This window comes from Hemicordylus capensis, chromosome 4 (genome assembly GCF_027244095.1).
Source record: "Hemicordylus capensis ecotype Gifberg chromosome 4, rHemCap1.1.pri, whole genome shotgun sequence".
Classification (NCBI taxonomy): Eukaryota; Metazoa; Chordata; class Lepidosauria; order Squamata; family Cordylidae; genus Hemicordylus; species Hemicordylus capensis.
In genome coordinates this window covers 151,701,534-151,726,552 of record NC_069660.1, presented here as the reverse complement: position 1 = coordinate 151,726,552, position 25,019 = coordinate 151,701,534, and the positions used below count along the sequence as shown (strand labels likewise).

The window sequence follows — 25,019 nt, the reverse complement described above, 5'->3', positions numbered from 1 at the left end:
GTGCAAAAAACCCCTTTAGCCAGCCTGTGACATTGGGAGGGAAGGGGGGGGGGTGCCAGGCATTACCTGCAGGTGAAGTTTTCCGACTCACAGGCATCCGCTGGGAGGCATGGGCAGGCAAGATCCACTGGAGCCAGCAAAGGGTTGTGAGACTCAATGTGGAGCGAGGGGGGACTCCACGGGCCAGTCGGTTCCCCTGCTGCGCTCTCCACCGAGGGTGAAAAAGGATCCGGTGTCCTCGGGTCCCCCTCGGGAAGCAATCAAAAGATTGTTGTGGAGAGAGCAAACTCTCAGTCCTGCATGCCTTGAGCAGACAGGACTGGAACTGGGGTTTTGGCACCCTCCAGCGGCAGGAACTAGCAAGTTTGACTTGCAGCCTGTCTCGAGCATGAGCAGTACCTAATCCCATTATTTATTTATTTATTTGATTTATATACCGCCCTTCTAAAATGGCTCAGAGCGGTTTACAATTAAAACAAACCACGAAAACAATAAAAAGCTAAAACAAATTAAAAACAATATAACAACGATCAACAATTTAAAAACATTTTAAAACCGCAATTAAACAATTCCAGTAATTAAAAGCCCCAAAATCGGGTTAGAATTTAAAAACCCTGGAAAGCCATTAGTGATGAGCCCCAGCTCAGGGAAAAAAGCCTTAGATTAAACCTGCACAATTTGTGACCCATCAAAGTACAGACAGCCATATTGGTTGCCTACCAGTGGCTGCAGGGCCTAGGCAAGCAGCAAAAGCCTCAGGTTTTGCTGCTTGCCCAGGACTGGAAAAATCAGCAGCCCTGTCAAACACCTGGCAGCATAATTTACCACCCCAAAGTTGCAGTCCACCAATATTTTACTGGTCCGATCAATAATAAAATGATATTCTAGGAGATAACCTGTACTGGGCTTTACAAAGCTAGCAAACTCTAGGTTCTGCTGGGCCCTGCCCATAATCTGCCAGGTTTTGCAGTAGCTCCACCCTGAGTTGCCAGACTGGCCTAGGTTCTGCTCTTGCTCTGCCTGTACTGGCCTCATTCAAGGGACAATATTTTGAAAGCCAAGAACTGGCAGCCTTTCTGGACTAAAGTGCTGTGTTTGGATAGGTGGGTCACAAATGATCAAGCCTGAGCTAGCAGGTCAGCCTCCAAGTTCGGAGGTTGTGCAAAAAGCTGTGCATTTGCTTTGTGCATCTTTTATGCAATTTCCTAATCTTCACTTCTAGAATGTGTCTGCTCTGCAGCTTCTCTCTGCTGAATGATACATGATGTTTGCACTTAATGCTTTATGTGCTAGGCTAGGGGCAAAGGCAGAGAGAAAGGTAAGGGAGAGCCCAAAGACTGCTCAGCTTGGTTGATATAAGGCAACTGCGATGGCCAAAGCCAGAGTTAACTTGGATGTCTGTATAAATGGAACCTTCAGCTGACCCTACAGTGAGAACCATTCTACAATTACACAAGAGTGAGTAGGTAGACTGAAAAGTAGGAATTCTAGACTGCGTCACTTCAGACTGCGGGTGTGAATGCCTTCATAATATAAAAATTCCACTGCATTTTGTAAACTAGCACATCAGGGAGACGGCTATGCTTTTTCGCCTTGAACCACTAGTTTAGCATGTGTGTGTGTGTACACACATTCAGTAAGAGGATCCCACATCTACAGCCTCAAATGGTACAGCCCACATTCTATCACATCAGTCAGTGTAATGTGGACAATACTCTCGAGAGGTTCAAGAAAATCCTACCTCTGAGGATAAACATAAGCATGTATACTTCCCCAGGCTTCTTGGAGAAAGAACAGGATATAAATGCAAAACTAACCCAGTTGTTTTTGGCATAGGTACTGCTATTAATTAGTCCAACTTGGCATTGACCTAATAATAGAGACAAGACTTTGTTTGTCAGCCAGCTTCTTACTCCTCCCTCCCCCTGACTGTTGTGTGGATGAGTTCTTAACCTCCTGCACCCACCCACCAGCCCAGGATCATCTTTTGGTTTTTCTCAGTCAATATCAACAAGGATGTTAGACCTCAGCCACTCACCTGCTGTGCCTCAGCCAAATTTCCCATGCTCAGGTGGATACAGCCAATGTTAAAACAGATTTTGGCAGAAGGATTCTGAACGGAGGTGAAAGCATCTAGAGCTGCTGCCCAGTCTTTGCGATCTGCTGCGGAAACCCCTTCATTCCAAAGCCAGATTGTCTCGGCAAGCGACATAACAAAGCGGGAACCTTAACGTAATTCAGGGGCAGGAAAGGTTCCTCACCAGTAGCACTCTTCCCCGTCTCCTGCCCTTTTCCTCTTGCGCAGTCAGCCAATGTGTGCTATGTGTTTAAAGTTCTGCAAACTTTCCAGAAACTCTTCAGTGTCGCAAATGTACCAGGAAGTGTCCCCACTTAAATGACAAGTAAAAACAGGCCCACAGTCAGAAGGGAAGTAATACAGCACAGGAGGGCAGGGCTGAAGCAAACTGCTTTTCTAAACAGAGCCCCCTCTGTAAAGTTCTTTCTGATGCAGATTCCTCTTCCTGCAGCTGCAGTTATGCCTTCCTTTTTCTGATTTTCACTTTCCAGAGATGTTAAGATAGAGCAAAGAGCCTGCCTGAGCAGAATTTTCTTTCCTGATAACTCAGAATCTTTTCTTGTAGTGGTGACTATAAGCGTGGCTGGGGCTAAATCATTTACCCACTGGGGAAAAACCATAGAGAAGAGACAGCTGCAAGGCTGTCCTTGAACATGTCTCCTTTTTCATGTTAGGTGATTGATGTCTTAAACAAGGCCAAGTTACTTAACCACTTTTGGTTCAGCAACTGCCACTCCCTATGCTCTGTACCACAGTTTGGGGCTCTAATTAGCCCTATGCAGACCTGGTTATACAATGAGTGTACAATATATACACATACAGATCTGTATGCAAATACAGTTATTCATTCATTCCATTTATATCCCACTCTTCCTCCAAGGAGCCCAGAGCGGCGTACATGGTTATGTTTATCCTCACAACAACCCTGTGAGGTAGATTAGGCTGAAATATATGACTGGCCCAGAGTCACCCAGTGAGTTTCTTGGCTGGGATTTTCTTAGAATTTGAACTCAGGTCTTCCTGGTCCTAGTCCAACATTCTAACCACTACACCACACTAGCTCTTCATTCACATGTTATGCTGAACAGAGGTATAGCAGTACATTTCCTGTTTGTACCATGCATTTGAGGGACCTGTACCCAGGTTCACTTTTTAAATGAACACAGGTACAATCATGCACACAAACACATGTAAGAGTACACAGACATCTGTATATGTTTACAACGTAATATCATAATAGGGCTTTAGCTACTGTGCCAAAGCAGAATCCAAATGTTCATGCTTCCTAATGCTGCATGTTTAGAAGGTGGGTTTTCACATTTTGCTCAATCTAAGGCAGTCCCTTCCTATGTGGCAAGAGTGGTTCCTTCTCCTTTTCCTCCTTTGTGGGCTCCTTAAAAGTGCAACAAAAGTCCTGTGTGATTAACATTACCCCTCTCACATTTCCTCTTAAGAATCATGATACCATTGGAAAGCAAGAAATCTGCCAGGGGACTGTCAAACAGTGCTGACATCTCATGCCCAAAATTCACCCACAGGCATGAAAGAGCCACACATCACCTCTCTTCACATAGTTTGTGTGGGGAAACTATGTTGAGATCTGAATCAATAGGTAGTTTCTCTAAAGCAAACTATGACACTAGGAAGGAGCTCTTGCTGCCGCCGCCTCCTCCACCCCTGCTGCAAGTGCCACACCCAGTCTCTGCTACTGCCACACAGCAGAGGCTTAAAGATCTTTTTTAAAAGCAGGAGAAGATGGCAACTAGAGAGGACTGGCCTTGGGGACCCTTTAGAGGCCCCTCAGACCCTGCGGGCCAGTGGCCATTTGTCCCCCCCTCATCCAATGGACCCTACACCTATGCATTTAGGAGATATTGCATTTGTCTGCCCCCAAAAGTACAATTTCCTTTCCCCCGCTCTATTTATTGTTCAGTTTAAAAAATAAAAAGAGAAGGGTGGGGGAAAGAAATCACACAGACACACAAAAATATCTCCAGCTACAAAGTAAGTTTTCTAATTTGAGAAGCAGCTGGTAGCTGATATTTGTGTTTGTGGAGGAATAGCAGCCTATCCCACCTATGTGGAAGATACTTACTGATCCCACCAGCCTCATGATATCAATTCTTTACCACTGTAGTAGATTTTTCTTTGCTATGGCTGTGTCTACTTAAACAGCCCTATAACCTTCGCTGTAATACCAAACCACAAAAAACCTCAGTAGAATGGAAAGGCTTATAGGTATGGTTGAGACAACAACAAATATTCAATCAAACAAACAGCTTCTAATCTTTAAATGCAACAAGTTTACTTGCGGGTGGGGGGAAGTGTGTCAATAGTCAATTAAAAACCCTAGCTTTAGTTTCTTTATACAGCAGAATCTTCTAGAAAACAAAACAGGTACCATTTGTGCATAGAGGAAGAAATAAAAGGGTACACACATCAAATTCCAGGGCTGCTCAGCTTTGGCCCTCCTGCAGATGTTGGCCTACAACTCCCATACTCCCTGGCTATTGGCCACTGTGGCTAGGGATTATGGGAGTTGTAGTCTAAAAACAGCACAGGGGGGCAAAGTTGAGCAGGCCTGATTAAACTATCTAAAACTGGTCCCTAGCTCTGAGTCTTTTTGTTGTTTTGTTACCTCAGCCTTTGCAGCAATTTGGCTTGTTCCTAGTGCAGGCTCAGGTCCTGGCACTGTTAAGCACTTGGGGTTCAATCCAGCCTGGTTCTTCTGTGATCTCAGCCCTTATCAGAGCCTCCACTCTCTGTAAGTGCTTTAAGTAATTGCTATAGCCACAGCATTGACTCTCTCAGTCTGAGCTGGCAAATCTTCAGCTGGGCTCAGCTGCTACAATTCTCCAACTTGTAGTTTTGACTGCTCTGCTTGTCTTCCTTCTGACTCTCAGCTCTGATTTGCACACTCTGATCTCCAAAACCAAACTCTCACTGCTGACTTCCAAAACTCCAGCACTTCTCTCTTCAGTTGGTGACTTCAGACTCTTAACTCTCTCTGCTAAAGCAGCCTCCTATATATACACAATTATTCTCTAACCATTTTTAAACAACCCAATTAGTACAACTTAACTTCCCCCCATTTTACAAAATGCAACCAATTAAAACAAAGCTCCCTTTTCAAAATTAACTCCATACATTGCATCATTTTAAACTGAATCTTGCTTAAGCAGAAGCCATTAACCTTCGACCCTACCAGCTTTTCTTTAACACAGGGACTTTGCAAACATTTTATACATACACTCTATTTACAGTAATGATGAAGCTTTAGGAATATCAATGCAATAATAATACAATTCATTTACAAGGGCATACCGGTATATATATATATATTTTTAAAACACCCCAAGAGGTCTAGGCCTCATTCCTCCACAGCGTTAGACCTCGAAACGTTGTGCCTGAAACTGTTTAAATATGATGAGCCAACTTAATTCCATGACTTTGAGTGAAATTCTGGCTCTGACTTTATAAAGATTAAGGCTATACACTACTTTGCAATTTAGAAATGCCATATTCGTATGTTGTGTATGTATAGCCCTGGTGAGATAGCTGGCAAAAGGCTCTAACACGCAGTGAAAAAACCAAATCGTTTGTGAAGTGATCCCCAATATTTCACACAGACTTGGGCACAAATCTGGCCAATGTGTGAACGCCAAAGGGGGGAGTTCTCTGGTGCAAACACGTCCTCAGCAGATAACAGTTTTCTTATCCCATGTGAGCTTACACGTGGAAGGTTTTTGTTTTGGAGAGGAGAGCTGGTCTTGTGGTAGCAAGCATGACTTGTCCCCATAGCTAAGCAGGGTCCACCCTGGCTGCATATGAATGGGAGACTTGATGTGTGAGCACTGCAAGATATTCCCCTCAGGGAATGAAGCTGCTCTGGGAGGAGCAGGTTTCAAGTTCCCTACCTGGCTTCTCCAAGATAGGGCTGAGAGAGATTCCTGCCTGCAACCTTGGAGAAGCCGCTGCCGTTCTGTGTAGACAATACTGAGCTAGATAGACCAATGGTCTGACTCAGTATATGGCAGTTTCCTATGTTCCTACTTATCCGACAGCAAAATAAAGAGTTTTCCCTGGGATTCTACCCCAAGCTTAGGGTGCTTCAAGCTCTGTCAATAAAACAGGTGGTGGTGGCGGCAGCATTTTGAATCTACCAATAATACAGAATAATTTTAAGAGAAGCCTAGCCAGGTAGCTCAAACAGGGATGATTCAGCATTTCTTTCCCTCACGTGAGCTGGCTCTGAGACAAAGGCTGTAATTCGCTACAAGGAGGTTGGCAGAGGATGACACAGCGACAAGGAAGAACAAGGAGCCTTGGTGAGGACAAGGAGTCTTGAAGAAAAGCAGTCATGACAAACAGACACAAGCACATGCAGTATGCTTCAGGCCGCTCTGCCGTGGAGCCAGCCAGCCTTCCCCCTGCCCACCAATAGCAAACTGGCTGCCACACCACTGACAGAGCTTACAATTGGCTGAGCTCTGTCAGAAGGATTCAGGACCAGAGACAGAAGAGGATGATTCCAGAGGAGAGGCAGGGGCAGCGGAGAATTCTGGAGACATGGGGGCAGTGGACAGGAGCAAGGAACTCAATCCAGCATATAGCTGAACTCCTGCTGAGGGCCACTGGGGACTCTTCACAGTACCACCAGTGGTACCCGTACCACTGGTTGCGAAGGGAACTCCTGCCTTAGGGGATGGGGCCACTCTGGGAAGAGCACTGCATACTTGCATGCCAAAGGTTCAAAATTCCTTCCCGGATATCTCCAGATGGGGCTGAGAAAGATTCCTGCCTATAACCTTGGAGAAGCCGCTGCTAGTCTGTGTAGACAATACTAAGCTAGATGGACCAATGGTCTGACTCCATAGAAGGCAGCTTCTTACGTTTCTAATTTCAAGCTGAGCAGGGAGCTGAATCTCTCTGGTCCAAGTCTAACACTCTGTCCACTATTCCACTCTGACTGTCTTAGAGCAGTTAGGAACATAGGAAGCTGCCATATACTGAGACAGACCATTGGTCCATCTAGCTCAGTATTGTCTTCACAGAGTGGCAGCAGCTTCTCCAGGATTGCAGGCAGGAATCTCTCTTGGAGAAGGCAGGGAGCAGGAGGGAACTTGCAACCTTTTGCTCCTCCCAGAGCAGCTCCATCCCCTGAGGGGCAGCTAACAGTGCTCACACTTCTAGTCTCCCATTCATATGCAACCAGGGTGGACCCTGCTTAGCTACGGGGACAAGTCATGCTTGCTGCCACAAGATCTGCCCTCCTTATTTGTAATATTTATTGCACATTAATATTGGCCAGTCATTTCTTCCCTCTTATAAATGGTTTCATCTTTGTTAATGCTTTTGACAAGAATCTTACATGGAGAGGGGAACATGATAGATTGCATGTGTGGAATGTGTAGACAGAACACCCTCAGCGGCCCATATAATTCTCTCATTGGCTTCAGCCCACTTCTCTACTTACCAGAAAGAGAGATTTCTGTTTTTACTTCCTTCCTTACCTCATCTCAGACACTGCACAGTTGTTAACTAGTTACAAGTGGAGAGCCCCTTTCCACTCCCTGGCTCTTTCTTCTTTTTAAAAAAATGTTTATTCTGACCAGTTTGTACTGTCAGAATGTCTGACACATTTATCTTTAATATAAATTTAATGTCTTTCCACATTTATCTAAATTGCTCCTGAGTAGCAGTAGTGCAACTATGCATCTCTCATAACATATCCTGTTAAGTGTTGCTTTTTTGTATTTCTGAAGTACATCATCAATATGTACTAATATGCAATAATGTCTCTCTTGCTCTCATGTAAAGTTGCCTTGCCTTTGGCCTTGCAGATTTCACTTGCTTATCTAGAATATTAGTGATACAGGTGATTACTTTTTGGTCCTAAATCTGACTAAGCATTCTCTCTCTCTCTCCCTCCAGTCATCCCTGTGGAGGACATACTCATGGATACCATCACTATGGCATTAGATCAGCCACAGAGCATCATTTCCACTCTGAAAAGCAGACAGCATTGGCTTGAAAACAGGTGCTCCTTGTCTGCAGATCACTTGAAAATCCATCAATATATAGCCATCCTTTCCCGACAGCCACACTCAAAACACTTTAAAGACTCTCAGGTAAGGGTATTTTCCATCAGCAGCAAGGAATGGAAATTATATAACTAGTAAGTCTATTTCTCTTGGAACAAATGCATTATTGGAATTGTATTTTGGGAGCTCCAGAACAATCCTAATTACCATTTTTAGTAAAGGTAAAGTATGCTGTCAAGTCGATTTTGACTCCTGGTGACCACAGAACTCTGTGGTTTTTCTTTGGTAGAATATAGGAGGGGTTTACCATTGCCTCCTCCTGCACAGTATGAGATGATGCCTTTCAGCATCTTCCTACATCGCTGTTGCCCAATATAGTACCAGTGGGGATTAAAACTAGCAACCTTCTGCTTGTTAGTCAAGCATTTCCCCACTGTGCCATACGACCATACTAAAATTGGGCACTGCTTGGAAGTTGGAGGAATTAAAAAGACCCAACACATTCTGTGAAGTTAACCAGCAAATAGTCATGAAACTCCTCTCATAACATTTGTACGCACAGTCCAAAACAACACAGAGACTTATTCTAATGTAGAGACAGGAATACATCCTGTGTAGCTCATGCCATAAACCAATGGTAAAGTATCAATACAAATATTCAGTGTCAAACAATATGATGTAATTAAAGGAAAGTCTCCCACATATGGACTACTGATGGAAATTATTTCCTGTTGGTGTTAAGAGGCTTCTGTAAAATGCTTTGTGGAAACACATGGAGGGGCTGCCCATGACCTTAGAAACATGTTTTAATACTGAAGAATGGGAAATAAATTAATGTTATGCTTGGACAGCTGAACTTTGCCCAGGCCAGACATTTCAGTAGTGAGGTCAAACAATTTCCAGTCTTTCTTGCAACCCTGGAGCTGGGGAAGGGATGGAGATGACAACCTCCAGGACAATTCCCATCCATCTCTCTCAAAAGCACCAAGCTTGGGAGAAAAGTTGGGCTTGCTCACCTCCTTGCCAGAAGGCAGCAATCCATTTGCCATGGTGATGGTGGTGGTGATGATGATGACGGAGAGTGTGGAAGCCTGGATACAGATCCTCAAAACTCCAAATGAGTTTCCAGAATTCTGCAACTCATGGCCTGCAATTCAGGTTTCTAGTTGTGGCCTTTTGTAATTTTTCTTCTTAACTTGCTACCCAATAACAATGTAAGAGCAAACTTATGAATAAGAACATAAAAACATAAGAAAAGCCCTGATAGATCAGGCCCCAAGCCCTTCTAGTCCAGCATCCTGTTTCACACAGTGGCCTTTAGGTTTTTAGATACATTTAAGAATACTTAAGTGGTTACAAAAATACTTCAAAAGCATCCCGAATGATGCTGGGACAGCATAAGGTAAAATCTTGGTTACTTAGTTGCAAAGAACAGATATTTAGGAAAATGCAAAGTACACACATACAAAAGCAAAATAAATTTGTGATGCACAGTCTGACTATACAAAGTGTTCCTTCACTTAAATTCCCGAAGCCAAAATCCTTGCTTCTTGTCATTGAACTCACCAAACTACTGACGAGAATCAAGCCTCCTGCAGATCTCTCATCCCGAGAGATTATCCTGCAGCCTTCGCCATGAGGCAGTCGCCTTCATGCTAGTCTGCACTATCTGCCAAGACTTCTTTTCTCGTTCCCGGAATTCCTCCCTGCAGCTCTCTAGTCCCACCCACCTGTTGGACTGATTGGGTGAGCCCTAGAGTTCACCAGCCTGTCAAGGGTTGACAAGAGTTAACTTCCTGTTAACTCTTTAGAGGGAGGGGAGACTAGTAACTATAAGAGGCATCTTACCTCTGAGGCTAGAGGTGGCCTATAGCCCTCAAACTAGTAGCTATTGATAGGCCTGTCTTCAAACCTCTCTTAAAGCTATGCAGATTGTTGGCTGTTACCACATCTTGTGGCAGAGAATTCCACAAGCTGATTATGTGTTGTGTGAAAAAGTACTTCCGTTTGTTGGTCCTAAATTTCTTAGCAATCAATTTCATGGGATGACCCCTGGTTCTAGTGTTATGCGAGAGGGAGAAAAAAAACTCTCTCCACACCATGCATGATTTTATAGACCTCTATGTTTCTATGTTTGCAATAGGCTTTTCTAAACTAAAAAGCCCCAGGTATTGTGCCTTGCCCCTTAAGGAAGGTGCTCTAGGCCCCTGATCATCATGGTTGCCTTCTTCTGCACCTTTTCCAGTTCCACAATGTCCTCCTTTAGGTTTGGTGACCAAATTGTACACAGTACTCCAAGTGTGGCCACACAATAGTTTTGTATAAGGGCATTATAATATTAGCAGTTTTATTTTCAGTCCCCTTCCTAATGATCCCTAGCATGGAATTGGCCTTTTCACAACTGCCACACATTGAGTCGTCACTTTCAACGAACTGTCCACCACAACCCCAAGATCCCTCTCTTGGTCAGTCACTGACAGCTCAGATCCCATCAGCGTATATATGAAGCTGGGTTTTTTTTTTTGCCTCAATACGCATCACTTTACACTTGCCAACATTGAACCGCATTTGCCATGTTGTTGCCCACTCCCCCAATTTGGAGAGATCCCTATGGAGCTCCTCACAATTTGTTTGGGATTCCACTACCTTAAATAGTTTGGTGTCATCTGCAAATTTGGCCACCTCGCTGCTTACCCCAACTAGACCATTTATTAATAAATTAAGAAGCACCTGTCCCAGTATAGATCCCTGGGGTACCCCACTTACTTCCCTCCATTGTGAAAACTCTGTTTATCCCTACCTTCCGTTTTCTGTCCTTCAACCAGTTACCAATCCACACATGTACTGTTGTCCCCTTAACCCATGACTGCTAAGTGTTTAGTCTTTGATGAGGAACTTTGTCAAAAGCTTTTTGGAAGTCCAGGTATACTATATCAACTGGATCACCTTTATCCACACCCCTGTTGACATTCTCAAAGAACTCCAAAAGGTTGGTGAGGCAAGATTTACCTTTGCAGAAGCCATGCTGGTTCTCCTTCAGCAGGGCCTGTTCTTCTATGTGCTTTACAATTTAATCCTTGAGAATGCTTTCCATCAATTTGTCCAGAACAAATGGTAAGCTAACTGGCCTGTAATTTCCTGGATTGCCCCTGCCTGGATCCCTTCTTGAAAACTGGTGTTACATTGGCTACTTTCCAGTCCTCCGGTATAAAGCCTGATTTGTAGGGATAAGTTATATATTTTTGCATGAAGGTCGGCAATTTCACATTTGAGTTCTTTAAGAACTCTTGGGTGGATGCTAGTTTTTAATTTCTCCACAGTTTAGATTATCTCTTGTCACCTCTGTTCTTTAGCCTCCCTCCCTGAGAAGCCCAGTTCAGGAACAGTTATATGCTCAGTATCCTCTGGCATAAAGACAGATGCAAAGAACTTGTTCAGCTTCTCTGCAATCTCCATATCCTCCCTAATAATCCCTTTCACACCCTTGTCATCTAATGGACCAACTGCCTCCCTGGCAGGTTTCCTGCTTCTGATGTATTTAAAGAAGTTTTTGTTATTTTCTTTGGTGCTTTTAGCTAAATGTTCTTCAAACTCTCTTTTCACCTCCCTTATTGTCACTTTGCATTCCTTTTGCCAGAGTTTGTGTTACTTTGTTCTCTTCATTTGGACAGGCCTTCCAATTTTGGAAGGAAGTTTTCTTCCCCTTTATAGCTTCCTTGACTTCACCTGTTAGCCATGCTGGCATCCTCCTGGTCTTGGTGGTACCTTTCCATCTTTTGGGTATACATTCTAATTGGGCTTCTAGTATTGTGGTTTTAAGTAAACCCAAAGCATTCTGGAACAAAAAGACTCTCCTGATTTTCCTTTTCACCGAACTCATTTTAGAGGTTTCCTCTTCTGAAATTCAAAGTGTCTGTGTTAGACTTCCTTGGTGATTCTCTCCCCACATGTATGTTGAGTTGCACTATAGTCACTGTTCCCTAAAGGGCCTATGACACTGACATCACTCACCAGTTCCTGGGTGCCACTCAGGATTAAGTCCAAGGTCGCCTTCTCTTTGGTTGGTTCCATGATCAACTCTTCTACGGCACAGTCATTCAGCATATCTAGAAATCTGACCTCTTTGTCATTACCTGAATGTGAATTTACCCAATCTATGTGTGGGTAATTGAAATCATCCATTATTACTGACCTGCCTCTCCTTGATTCCTCCCTGATTTCCTTCTGCAACTCCCAGTAACTGTCAGCATTTTGATCCAGAGGGCAATAGTATGTCCCATTTCCTTTCGGTCCTTGTATTGTCACCCACAGGGTTTCTGTGGAGGACTCCAGTCCTCCTAGGTTTTCTAGCTTGTTAGGATTCTATTCCTTCTTTAACATACAGTGCTATTCCACCTCCAAGTCGCCCCTCCCTGTCCTTCCTATAGATTTTATATCTAGGGATAAGTGGTTCTCACTGTTCCACCATGTTTCTGTAATGCCCACTGTATCTAGTTCTTGGTTAGCAACCAAGCACTCCAGCTAGCCCATCTTGGCTCAGAGGATTCTGGCATTGGCATATTTATTTATTTTTCATATTTTTATAACCACCTATACACTGAATCTCTTACAAAGTGTGTGCTATCTTTGTTTTGGCTCTTTGATCAGCTAGCACAGCCTTCTGTCTGCTCTTTATGTGGTTCTACTCTGTCTCAGTATTCCCTCTAACAGGTGTTGTTGACCACAACTCCAACAATAGGTGTTGTTGACTGTTGTTCCCAGATGTTGTTGACTACAACTCCCATAATCCCTAAGCAAAGGCTATTGTAGCTGGGGATGCTGGGAGTTGTAGTCAACAACATCTGGGAATCCGTGTTAGAGGGAACACTGCTCTGTCCCCTTCTGTTTTGTCTGAATCTTTTACACCCTTGCACCTAAGGGATGGTATTGGCTGAACCGGATACCGGCCAGCTCCTGTTGGCTATTCCCCAGGTGTCACTTTAAAAGCTGCTCTGCAACCTTTTTTATTTTAAGTTCCAGCAGTATAGTTCCATCTTGGTTCAAGTGCAGCCCACCCCTTTTGTACAGGCTTTGCTTGCTCCAAAAGGTATCCAAATGCCTAACGAATCTAAACCCCTCCTCATGGCACCAATGCCTCATTCATGTATTGAGACGCCTCAGCTCTACCTGTCTTGCTACCTGTTCTACACACAGGGTCAACATTTCTGAGAATGCTACCTTGTGTCCTGGACTTCAATATGCTACCTATCAGGCTAAATTTGACTTCCAGGACCTCCCAACTACATTTTGCAACACTGTTGGTGCCGACGCGCACCATGACAGCTTTTGGATTATTTAGTTCAATACTCTGCAAGAATGCCACTCTCTTAGATGCCTAATTAATATAATCCCCCATCTAATTAATAACAAACCAAATATATTTGTAACAAAATTGCAATTAGAAAACTTAAGTAAATATTTAACAGTGACCTTTATTTTCTTCATTTTACAAAAAAGCAGGTATAAAAAATGAGCAAAAATTTCATTATTCCTTACCAGTATTGCAATACAAAACTGGCACTAAGTAGAAATGAAACATACTGGTCGGCTTTGCTCTTAATACATTCACACTCAAGCTGTTTCCAGGTCTGGAATGCACTAGATCTTCTGGAAAGTCACACTTTTAGTTTATAAGCACTTTTTCCCCCTTGGTCAATATTTTCTTCTATAACAAAGCATGGAAGATGACCATATTAGGACCGGTGATCAAGATCATCTCATGATGATCATCAAGACCATCTAGGTTCCAACACCTGAACACTGATTAAGGAATTTCTGCATCTGAAACATGGTGCTATACATCACATTTGATATGAGGTTTCTGCCAAAACTGTCATTCCAAATCAAGTTCCCCCTGACTTCTGCTGTGCAATATGCAGGAACATGTTCTGATATCACATTATCTTTCTATGCCAGTAGCAGCTAATGACTTAGGAATTATGTGCCATATGAGGGAAGGATAAACACCCTGTCCTGATATGATTACATCATATGAGAGAACCTACAAGTTAGGGGAGAGAAAGGAACACATAATTGGGATGACATTTTTGTAGTAGCCCCATCTTGAGTGTGACATGTAGTTCTTCCCAAACACGTGTACACTTTATAAGGTTATCATGAGGCACCTCTAGACTGAGTTCCAGAAAAATCAACTCATTCCCTGTCTTTGATGGCTTGTCACAGGAACAGTGACATTCTCCCCTTGTGGAATAATCATGTAATATATTTCAAAGAAGTGTGTGAGATATCTGTGAAAAAACATTAATCTATTAATGATCAGCCTTCTCACAGACCTTTGCCTGCTACTGTAAGCTTCAGAATTTGATTTAAAATGTGAAGTCCAGTTTCTGTTATTAGCAAGCTACCCCAGTCAACACATTGTACATGGAATGCTGCCTGATCAGCTAAAGAATCTGAACACTAACCTCAATCCCCACCATCTGCTCAAAAGGCCTAGCCAAAAAACAAAAGAAAAAACCCCACTCATCAGGGAGGAGTGCTGTTTCCTGCTGTGATTTTCTGAAAATGCAAATCATTCTATGCAAACACTTATGTCACTGAAATGCTTTGCAAGTACCAAATACTCCATTTAGAAATAAAATTGCACCTCTATAATTATTCAACATTTTAAACAACAAAGTCTGATATGCATCATAGATATGAAAAAGCAAGAAGGCAAGCTGAGATAGAGAGACAGATGCTACCCACAGGGCAGTGATGGCATTTGGTTGTTTTGGTCTTTGTACCAGCATTTCCCACATCCATAGTAGAAGGGCACTTTTCGCTGGATTTAAACAGTTTTCCTGGCAGTTAAGACACGGACAATGGAGCCTACGCCTCCAGCAGCAAGAGCCTGGAAACAGAAGTTTTCAGAGAAGACAAATATAATGAAGTGGACTTCTATCGCCATGTTTTATTTGACTATCACAAAGAAATTTAAGAATAAAAAACAAAAGACACTCTGAACTAGGAACATGGCATCCATCATACGAGAGGTAATAATGCTTCCCCCACCCCTGGCCGCCACCCTGGAAATCTAGCTTGAAATTCAATACAAATCACTGGTTTTCCTGGTTTATTTTCTCAATAGTCCTGCTTTAATGTAGATTATATTGTTTCAGCTCACTGTCCGAATTACCTCAGATTTTGATGATGTGGGAAATATTTCTGGGACACAAAACATGCTCAGATGAATGATCTGTCACAGTCATTTCCTCAGGATCACATGTGCAGATAGCTATCTTCCCTCCCCTCTAAGTACTGCCAAGCTTATCCAAAGTATCATTAGAGTCCACAGAAACACAATGTTGAAATAGGCAGGATGCTCCCATCAAGTGTGTAAAATAAATAAACGAACAAATACACACACAAAACCCATCATATATACTAGCCGTGAAACAGATGCTTTACTATAAGCATACTATTAGCTTTTCAAGTATGCATATATCTAGCTTGATTACTCAGCAGTTGTGACTGGCAGCTGAACATGTGAACCACTCCACTAAAAACTCTCGAGTTTGAAATAAAATATCTGTTGTGCCAAGATCTGTGAGAGTTCACTTACACATGCAAGTCATCACTTGATCTTGCAGTCATCAAGTGGTGAACATGCATCTGCAAATCAGTTTTAAGTAAATTAGCACCTGCATGCCTCCAGCATTATTCCCCCACCCCTTTTTATAAACCTGTAATTACATTTTCAGCAACATCTACGTTAAAAAGAGTTCTATCATGTGCCATGCATGGAAAACAAATTCCTTTTGGTAATTTTAGTTTGTGTGTACTCATTCCATTGGATATCCTCTACTATTGTTGTTCTGTTTAGAAGCAACATTTCCCCAGCTCTTTAAAATTTATTCTATGCTTCCCAATCCTCAGAACACTTTTCCAAACTGACGAGTGCCAGTCTTTTTAGTCCTCCTGTGTTAACAGTGGCCTGTTATATCCCATGAATGCATATGGTTCTTTCCTCTTCTTCTCCTCTGCTTGCATATGCTTTAAATAGAGAAATGCAAGGGGAGAAGGAATAACACTCATCTGAAATAACTCAACAAAGGAGCTTTGGAGGTGTAATGATCAGACAGGAGGGGACTGTACCTTGCCAACATACCTTTTCATGCCATTGCAGTAAGACAGCGCTGCTGTTGTCAGAGGGGCTCTCAAAGCCCTTGTAGATGTATTTCATTAATAGATCAACTCCATTCTTATCCAAAGACTGTACTGCCTTTTCAATATCATTTGCTTTGAACGAGATTAAAACCTTCAGGACAATGCTTTCTGCACGATCCTAGAGAAAAAAGAAAGCGCCACAAATCAGAACATACCCCAAATGTCTCAGTCTGGCGATTTAGACTGCAATCCCTTAGACTCCTTTACTTGGGAGTAAACAGGACTGGTGTCATAGACTGTCATCTGGAGCTGCCCAGGGCCTTCAAAAGGGTCCACTGCTAATCCTGAAGACCACCTCTACACCCATAACCTTTGTGTAGTAGTGGCAGAACAATTCTTTCAGGGATCAGTCAGATTGGAGGGGATGGCCCTTTGACAAGGGTCCTCTGAAACCTGTAGCTAACCCACTGATCTCCATTGTCAGGGCTGGCATTAGGGGTTGTCCAACTTGGGCACTGGCCAAATGGAGAACCCCAAGGGCCATGGTGAAAAAAGATGGCTCTAAGCTGCTACCAATACCCTCGTGGGGGCTTATCTTAGCAGTGTTGAGCAGCCGTCCATGGTGGCTCAGACAGCTGAGTAGCGGTCTTCTGTTACCTATAATGCAATGCCCCATTGATGCATCCAGTGATTGGGAGTGGTGGTTGTATTTTAAGTATAAAATGGCATCAGCTCTGCCCCCTGCAGCCTCGTCATTTGGCCAAGCCCCCCCCCGCCCCCCACAAACCTGGCACTGCCTTACTATAGCCCTTCAGAACAATTTGTTTAAAGTCCAAGTATTGGATTGGGTAATTAGACTATATATTATACAAGGGTCGAATATATTTTTGGAAGCTCAACAAGTACCAGGCTACTAATTACATATGGCCAACTAAAACATCCAGCTCTATTAGTAGAATTAGAATAGTTCTAATTTAGAATTCATATACGAGGTTTTTTCAATACTTCTGTTCAATATGAAATGTCAAAAGATTTAGCATTTGTGGCTTAATTTGTGGATGGCAACTTTCCAAATTAAGTAAACAAATGTTTAATGCTGTTTTCCCCAGGTCCTCTGCCTTCTTGCTGACCAAGATTTTTGTTCTGTGCATTTCTCATTTCTAGCATTTTTGCCAAAAAAAGACCAAGAAGTTTAGATATCAGTAGAATTAAAAAGTTTAACCAGTGTTATCTAGTACCACAGAAACTCTAGTGTGTATGTGTTACAGAAAAAGCAACAGGATTGCAATAGATTTCTACTTTATACTCAGTTTCCCCCTTTTGTCTTCCACAAGGAACTTTAAGCATTATAGCAAGCTCAACAACTTTTGACCTACCAGGGTAGAGAAAAACTGCCAATTTTTTAAAAATGTAAAAATTGTATTTTTTAAAAAAATTGTATTAAAAGCGGGCGGGGGAGCCTAGTAACTTCCTGACCTCCGCAATTGTCTCAGTATTTTAATTATAAATTTTGATGAAATATTGGTCTACCAACTAGAAATTAGTATGCACTTTTACTTAGAAATTATCTAAATAATCACTGGAACATGTTAATTTAAATTAGTCTTTTATCTTTGAGATTTGAATAAAGACAATTAAAATAATTGTCATAAAATTAAATTATCCTGATTTAGATCAATTATACAAAGGTCGACTATATTTTTGGAAACTCAACAAGTACCAGGCTACCAATTACATAAGGCCAACTAAATTAGTAACTACTACATATGGCCAACTAAAACAACCAGCTCTAAACTCTATTCAGTTTAGTGACCCACTAAACTGAATGCAGTGTACCAGAGACTTGATTTTTTTTTTAATTGCCTGCTTAGGAAAAGTAGGAAGATCTTTAAGCAAACCAGTGAGTTGTGGGCTGTATTCAACTTATGGATCAGAAGTTGTATAGACTTGCATTTCAACATCTTACTCAACTATGTTTAGGATTACAGCTTTTTCACAGAAGCCCCACTAAATTCAGTAGCTGACATCCTGACTAATGAAGCACACACATAAAGAAAGACTGCAGGGACATGACTGGGGTCCGTATGTAACTCTCCCAATCCCTCTACAAGTGCACTGATGCACACAAATATGAAACATCCACACTCTGCCATGCTCAAGAAGTGATGAAACATGTTGCTGACCCTCAGCAGCACTTCCTTCCAGAGCACATGCATGTTTACAGAGCATGTATGTTTTGCCATGCCCCAGTTGCATCTGGCCAATCCTTTGTTATGTGTGTGCTTCCACAGTCAGGATGTCAGCCAGTGAAATTTACTTCTGATTGGTAAAATGTGTGGAGGATCTGACTCTTAGACTAGGAAATCTTCAGAGTCATAACACAAAGTAATGAAAAATAGCATCCACCTAATAAAATAAAAACGATCTGCAAGAATAAAACCAACCAACAGGTTTTTGTGCCCCACCTGTATGCATATGCTTGCCATGCAGATATCCTCCCCATTGTACTTTACTATGGTCCTTCAGAACCATTTGTTTAATGTGCCTTCATTACAACTGTTACATTTGTTGCAGAGCAATTTCCGTACCCTCAACTACAGACTGTCACTTCATAGTGGGGACTTTCTTGTGCTTTCCCAGTAAATCTCTCTAGTTCAATAAAAAACAGCTGATATGTCAGACTTTTAACTAAAGACAGAAATTCACTTACTGAGCTGGTAACTTGATGATGCCTAGTGTCAGAAAGGTCCTGATCTGATTCCCACATGCCAGTATCGGTTTTCACAGCTGGCAGTTACGGGGGGGGGGGAATGTTTTGAAATACTAACTAAGTGAACATATGGACTAATGTCACTGAAGAACACAAAAGCCCACAGTTCCACTTTTAGAAAGCAAATGTTCACTCAATAGCTCTCTGCAAAGGACTGTGTGCATAATCACATCAGAATTAATTCCACATTTTATACTGGAATCTGCATATAATCTTTGTTCATGGCAAAGTTCTGGGAATCTTTCTCACTTTTAATTATTCAGTTAATGTGTGTTTCGAGTGCACCTGTTGAGAATTAAACCAACTGGTTACTGAAAATGTTTATTCTTAGTTATTGCTGAGATGCAGCAATCCGGCAGAATTCTCAGGGTGTAGTTAAACATAACATTGAAAAGGATAAGCAAATTAGAACAACAAGCAGCATTTGTATAGTGTTTAAGTATTCAAAGTGCTTCAAATGCATTGCTTTGAAATCTTTAGAACAATCCTGTACCTTAAGTATGTTTATATTCATTTTTGCAGCTTGAGAGCTGAGAGGGAGTGGCTTGCCTAAGGCTGCCTAATGAGTTCATGGCAAAGGTAAGATGTGAACCAGGAAAGTTCCCATTCAAAGCTCAGTTTCTTTGCCTCAATGCTATTCCAGCAATCGTATTATTTTAATAGCACAAAAATTATTCCAGTACCTCACCTTTACTGCCTGACTCTTGGTATTGATTGGAGGATTTTTCAGTGCTGCCTGTAATGCAGCCATCATGTTCCCTGTAAAAAACAGTTAAAGAAAACAACATTCTGCCACACATTTGAATTCATTCTAATACATCCTCAGTAATCCTTATAATGACCCTATAAGACAGACAAGCATTGTTTCCATTTTGCTAGGGATGGTTTAAGACAAAGCTAGAGAGAAAAGGCTTGACTAGCAAGCCAGAGGTTGCCAGTTTGAATCCCCGCTGGTATGTTTCCCAGACTATGGGAAACACCTATATTTGGCAGCAGCAATATAGGAAGATGCAGAAAGTCATCATCTTATACTGCATGGGAGATGGCAATAGTAAACCCCTCCTGTATTCTACCAAAGAAAAACCACAGGGTTTAATTAAAGACAATTAAATGTGTCTTCCTGTATTGCTGTATTATTTTATTATGTATCATGTTATTATTTTTAAAAAATCATCTTATTTTCCATTTTCTTTTTACTGCTTCAAATTGTTCACTTTTCGTTGTATTATTATTCCTAATAATAATACATTTTTTTTAAAAGCACATTTCAGCTGAGGGGTTGAAAGAACAATAATTAGCTTAAGGACACTGTGAATTTGTAACCGAGATGCAATTTCCTGGCTCAAATCTCACACTCTTTCCCACTATATAATGCAGGACTAGAGCAATATCTTCAGTAGGTCATGTACTAGAAGTGATAATCATGCACAAAAGTTGCTTAGAAGGTTCACCATGGAACAAGGCTACAAACAGCACAGTACCTGGGACACCAATTGTGATGAAAGATGATCTGCACATTCCCAAAACAGTATGAGCAATATTAATAGAAGGATTTGAAAGAGCTAGCCCTTATCAGCTCTGATTAGCAAAGTTACACCCTGTAAGAACTACAGGAAACTCAGATAGCCTATTGATGATGCAGAGCAACAATTAGCTCCAATTCAGCTTCAAAAAAGGGGCTTTCCTCTTCTGTATGTCTTGATTAATTCATAAAGTCCACCTTCAATGAATCACAAAATCTGCCTACACAAAACTGTATCTTTTCTAAAGGTTTTTTTTTTTAAACAATCACTTATGGCCTGGTGTTAATTCATATGTATTCAGAAACAAGTCCCACTATGTTCAATGGGCCTTAATCCCAAGGTCTGTTTAAGACCAAGGTCTAGTTTAACATATGGAATTGAATATCAGTCATACTTATTACTGACTAGATGCAACTTTTTCCATAAAAGGAGAGGTCTCACAGAATTCTTATACTTCCCTTACTGCTTTAGACTGACAGGAGGAAGTTTAGAGGCTGTAAAGCTATACTGACTCCTCCCTCTGTTTCGTTATACCTTTACATGCATATTTTAGGCCTGAAAACTAGGAGTTTCAAATGCTGATCTGCAAAGTTGTCATAATAAGAATTTGGACATTGACACTATAATATATTGAGCAATTTTTTAAAAATTGCCTCTAAAGATTCTGAAGCTAGTTACAAGAGAAATTATTAAATGGAAGTACAAGATCTGCTCCATGTAACCTTATAACAGACATCAATCTCATTTAAACCTGTCCACAGACTAAGTATTTTTAGTGGATTAACTTCTTGGTTTCCATCATTAAAGGAACTAAAGCATACATCGACAACTTTTAAGCTTATTAAGAAGATAAGCTACATAACACAGGCATAACAACTCATCCTTTGGAAAATGGGATAGTCATTTTAAGACAACTGGCTGAAGAGATACTCATTTACAACAATGCCAGCAATCCTGAAACTCTTTCACATGGGGTAAATCCCTGCTGGTATATTTCCTAGACTATGGGAAACACCTATATTGGGCAGCAGCGATATAGGAAGATGCTGAATAGCATCATCTCATACTGTGCAGGAAGAGGCAATGGTAAACCCCTCCTGTATTCTACCAAAGAAAACCACAGGCCTCTGTGGGCATCAGGAGTCGAAATTGACTTGACGGTACACTTTACCTTTAATTTCTAATTAAAATCTGATGAAATAGCCACACTGTTTAAGCTTTATCAGGCATAATCTCATCACAGGATGTCAGATAAGAATGTCATACCTTTTGACCTATTCCTTAAGAAGAGACAATAAACTTAGGTAAAGTTGAGAGACGAGAGAGCAAGAGAGAACAAGAAAAAAGACAAGACTTTGCCCATCCATGGATGTTGGTGCTTCACTGGCTTGCTAGGATAAGTAATATAAACATAATATATACCTTATAGCAAGTCAGACCATTGGTCACTCTTGTCTACACCCTCCAAGGTATTTCCCGACATTGTGATTTCAGAGATTAAACCTGGGACCCTCTGCAAGCAAAGCATATGCTCTAGTACTGAGCTATGGCTAGTCCTCAGCCTTAACTCTGCATCTGTAATATGTAAGCAACAACTCATCTCACAGAACTGTTGCAAGAAATAGAAAAGTTTGTAGGACACCATAAGTGTTTTAACAATTGTAACAATGTTTAATTGTTACAATTACTAATAGAACAAGAATGATACAGTGGACAAAGTGATGGGGCACACAACACTTTTCCAAACTCACAATGCTTAATGCACTATCAGAAAATCCCTATGGGGGAAAATAGATACCAAAGTCAACTTTGTAGCTTCCAATGGTCTCTCAATGTTTCTTTGGCACACTGAAGCATATGTGGGATGATATAAGCCAGGAGTTCTCAAACTTGGGTCCCCAGATGTTGGGAGTTGAAGTCCAATATCATCATCATCATTAATAATAATAATTTGATTTCTACACCACCCTTCCAAAAATGGCTCAGGGCAGTTTACAAAGAGAAATAACAAACACATAAGATGGAACCCTGTGCCCAAAGGGCTCACATTCTAAAAAGAAATATAAGATAGACACCAGCAACAGTCCCTGGAGGTTCTGTGCTGGGGTGGATATTACTCTCCCCCTGCTAAATAAAGAGAATCACCATGGTAAAAGGTGCCTCTTTGCCCAGTTAGCAGGGGTAGCATCATGGCTTATATGATATGGACAGTTCAAATCCGGATTGCAAGGCATCAACACTTCATCCTCAGTTCCCATCTGCAAAACATCTCTGTGTGTGTTTGTTATGGATGATACATGCAAGTGTCATCCACAACTGTTAAAAGAATATAGAAGATAAAGGCTATAAAGCATTTTGCAAATATGCAGCTCAGCCTTGCAAATTCCCATGCTGCTCTCATCACTGTCAGCAATAATGCCTAGGATACTTTTACAGCCTGATCCTATGCATGTTTACTTGCAATATATCCCACTGAGTCCAAACGGCCCTGAGCCACCTTTGGAAGGGCAGTATATAAATAAAATACATAAATAAATGGGACTTACTCCCAAGTAACAGTGCACAACTGCAGTTTAGGATTTAAATCAAAGCCATGTTTACTTGGGAGTCAATCTCTTTGAAAACAGTGGGGCTTACTTCTAAGTAGACATGATCAGGCTGCAACCTTAAGTATGCAAAGGAGGAAGAGTTTTTTAAAAAATAAAATAAAATAAACATTAGAATGTTCAAGGTGCTTTACGTGCGATCTCAGTACCTCATACATAAGGCAGGGCAGGGCAAGGGCTGAGGCTGAGAAATAATGCCTTCCTCAAGCCTACTACCTAGTGAGCTCACGGGAGGAAAAAAGCCGCGTCGAACTTGGTATGGAATCTGCCTGCGCGCCCTTCAACGTTACGCGCACCCCCTCCTCTTTCTAGCCTCCACGGGCGGTGAAGCCAGGAGCCTAGTCACCGGAAACGCGCCCCACCCCCGGCACAGAACCCCCCCCCCGGGACTGCTTCGGGCAAGGACCCGCGGGACGCGCTCTGTCACAGCGTGGAGTCAGTGGGAGGGGGAGGGGTCCCCCGCGCACCAGGACGGCGGGAGGAGAACCCCACTAGCCCGCCCTCCGCAGTCGCCAGGGAAAAGGGGAGTGGGGAAGGAGGGAACAACCCTCGGCTCTTTCTGCGGAGGAAAACGGGGAGCGCGGAAGGATATTGCCTGATGCACGAGTCCACCTCGCCCTCGTCAGGGCCGACCTGCCCGTCGCCACCGTCCTCTTCATCCACGAACTTGTTCTCGTCATACTCGTCCACATCCACGCGGCGGAAGCGCGCGGAAGAGACCGTGTGCTTCGCCATCGCCTCAGCTAAGTCAAGCTGTCACAGAAAGGCAGCCGACACCCACCCTTCAAAGCAGCGGCGGGCTCACGTAAGGAGGAAGGAAGGAAGCACTAGAGCAGCCGCGCCGGCCACCGAAGCCGGCACCACGCAGGCGCACACGATTGCTAGTTTCCTGTGCGCATGCGTATATGCGATTGGCCCTCTACCAGACCCAATATTCGAGGAGAGGGAACCTTAAGCATGATGGTTCTCACGCCCTTTACAGCTCTGCATGTAGACATCATAGATGCTATTATTATAATTTTTTTTTTCGGGTTTAACGTACAGGCATACTATCCATTTTGAAGCGTTTTTTTTGGTTCTCATGCGCATGCGTAGAATAGCCGGTAGTGTTTGCTCATGCGCAGAAGTGCAGGGCGGCCTAGTAAAAATAATCTGGATGGCATTGGCTCGATTAGTGACCACGTGATCCTACTTAGGATCCCTAGAAACGGATGGGGTGGACGTGGAAATGGTTGAGTTCTGTGTCGTGTTAGGAAGAGGAAATGTACTTGCTTCGTGTTTAAATGTCTGTGGAAATCACTAGAGGGTGTGCTTGGTATGGCAGAGGGGGTGGGTAGCAGGAGGGACCTAGTGTCGTGGTTGGATTGGCAGCTGGCTGCAGCCTCTTCACTGTCTTTCGCTAGGCTCGTATTTCACTTTCTCCTTCTCCTCCGCTGTTAAGTCGAGCCGCCGCGAGAATGTTGCGGCTCTGACAGAAAATCGGGAGGAAAGTTCCTTCCAATCTAAAATTTTTGATGCCTTTCTCATTTAAGCCCCTCAGCTGCAGTCTTTCGTTAGAAAATTAGGATGAAAGCAACAGCAACGCAATAGTTTTAATGGGGCTAGCAAACTGGGCACGTTCTTGGTAGGACTTTATATTATGCTAGTACAGTGGTCCCTCGACTTACGAAATACTCGACATAAGTATTTTTCGAGTTACAAACGGCAGTTTTAGATCCGGTTTTAGATGTGGTTTTTTCGACTTACAAATTTTTAGATGGGGTTTCCTCGACTTACGAATTTTACATGCGGTTTCCTTGACTTGCCTGCCTGTTTACTGCCTGTTTATTCTTGAAAAGAAATGTTCCTGTG

The 25,019-nt window shown here is 42.3% G+C and overlaps 3 protein-coding genes across 14 annotated transcripts in view; 1 reads left to right on the top strand and 2 right to left on the bottom strand.

Moving 5' to 3' along the window:
* Nucleotides 1-5,073, bottom strand: part of NCF2 (neutrophil cytosolic factor 2) — a 45,166-nt gene extending 40,093 nt beyond the window's left edge. For 2 of the 6 annotated variants that reach the window (XM_053245826.1, XM_053245828.1), the window contains exons 1-2: nucleotides 4,716-5,073; nucleotides 2,039-2,390 (exon numbers count right to left, since the gene is read on the bottom strand). In XM_053245826.1, the coding sequence (XP_053101801.1) occupies nucleotides 2,039-2,212 (174 nt within the window). In that variant the 5' untranslated portion in view covers nucleotides 2,213-2,390; nucleotides 4,716-5,073. Of the gene's footprint in view, nucleotides 1-66; nucleotides 845-896; nucleotides 1,096-2,038; nucleotides 2,683-4,715 lie in introns of those variants that run through there. The other 4 variants (XM_053245827.1, XM_053245830.1, XM_053245829.1 and 1 more) reach the window with 4 other exon arrangements.
* Nucleotides 5,074-13,572: 8,499 nt separating this feature from the next.
* On the bottom strand, nucleotides 13,573-23,903 carry ARPC5 (actin related protein 2/3 complex subunit 5). The gene is made up of 4 exons (XM_053245834.1): nucleotides 23,761-23,903; nucleotides 19,728-19,800; nucleotides 16,271-16,447; nucleotides 13,573-15,013 (listed from the first exon to the last, which is right to left on the bottom strand). Exons 1-4 carry the CDS (start codon nucleotides 23,901-23,903, stop codon nucleotides 14,951-14,953), a joined length of 456 nt encoding a protein of 151 aa, XP_053101809.1. The 3' UTR covers nucleotides 13,573-14,950.
* Nucleotides 23,834-25,019, top strand: part of RGL1 (ral guanine nucleotide dissociation stimulator like 1) — a 190,225-nt gene continuing 189,039 nt past the window's right edge. For 5 of the 7 annotated variants that reach the window (XM_053245818.1, XM_053245819.1, XM_053245820.1 and 2 more), the window contains exon 1: nucleotides 24,377-24,432. The gene's annotated coding sequence lies outside the window, so the exon portion shown is untranslated. Of the gene's footprint in view, nucleotides 23,974-24,376; nucleotides 24,433-25,019 lie in introns of those variants that run through there. The other 2 variants (XM_053245816.1, XM_053245817.1) reach the window with 2 other exon arrangements.

Excerpts from the sequence above, each read along its gene's own strand:
- ARPC5 (XM_053245834.1), bottom strand. The coding sequence starts at position 23,903 with ATGGCGAAGCACACGGTCTCTTCCGCGCGCTTCCGCCGCGTGGATGTG. Across the intron at positions 16,448-19,727 it reads CCAAGAGTCAGGCAGTAAAG|GATCGTGCAGAAAGCATTGT; the intron begins GTGAGGTACTGG and ends TTTTTTCTCTAG. Across the intron at positions 15,014-16,270 it reads TACTGCAATGGCATGAAAAG|GCTCTTGCTGCTGGAGGCGT; the intron begins GTATGTTGGCAA and ends TTCTGTTTCCAG.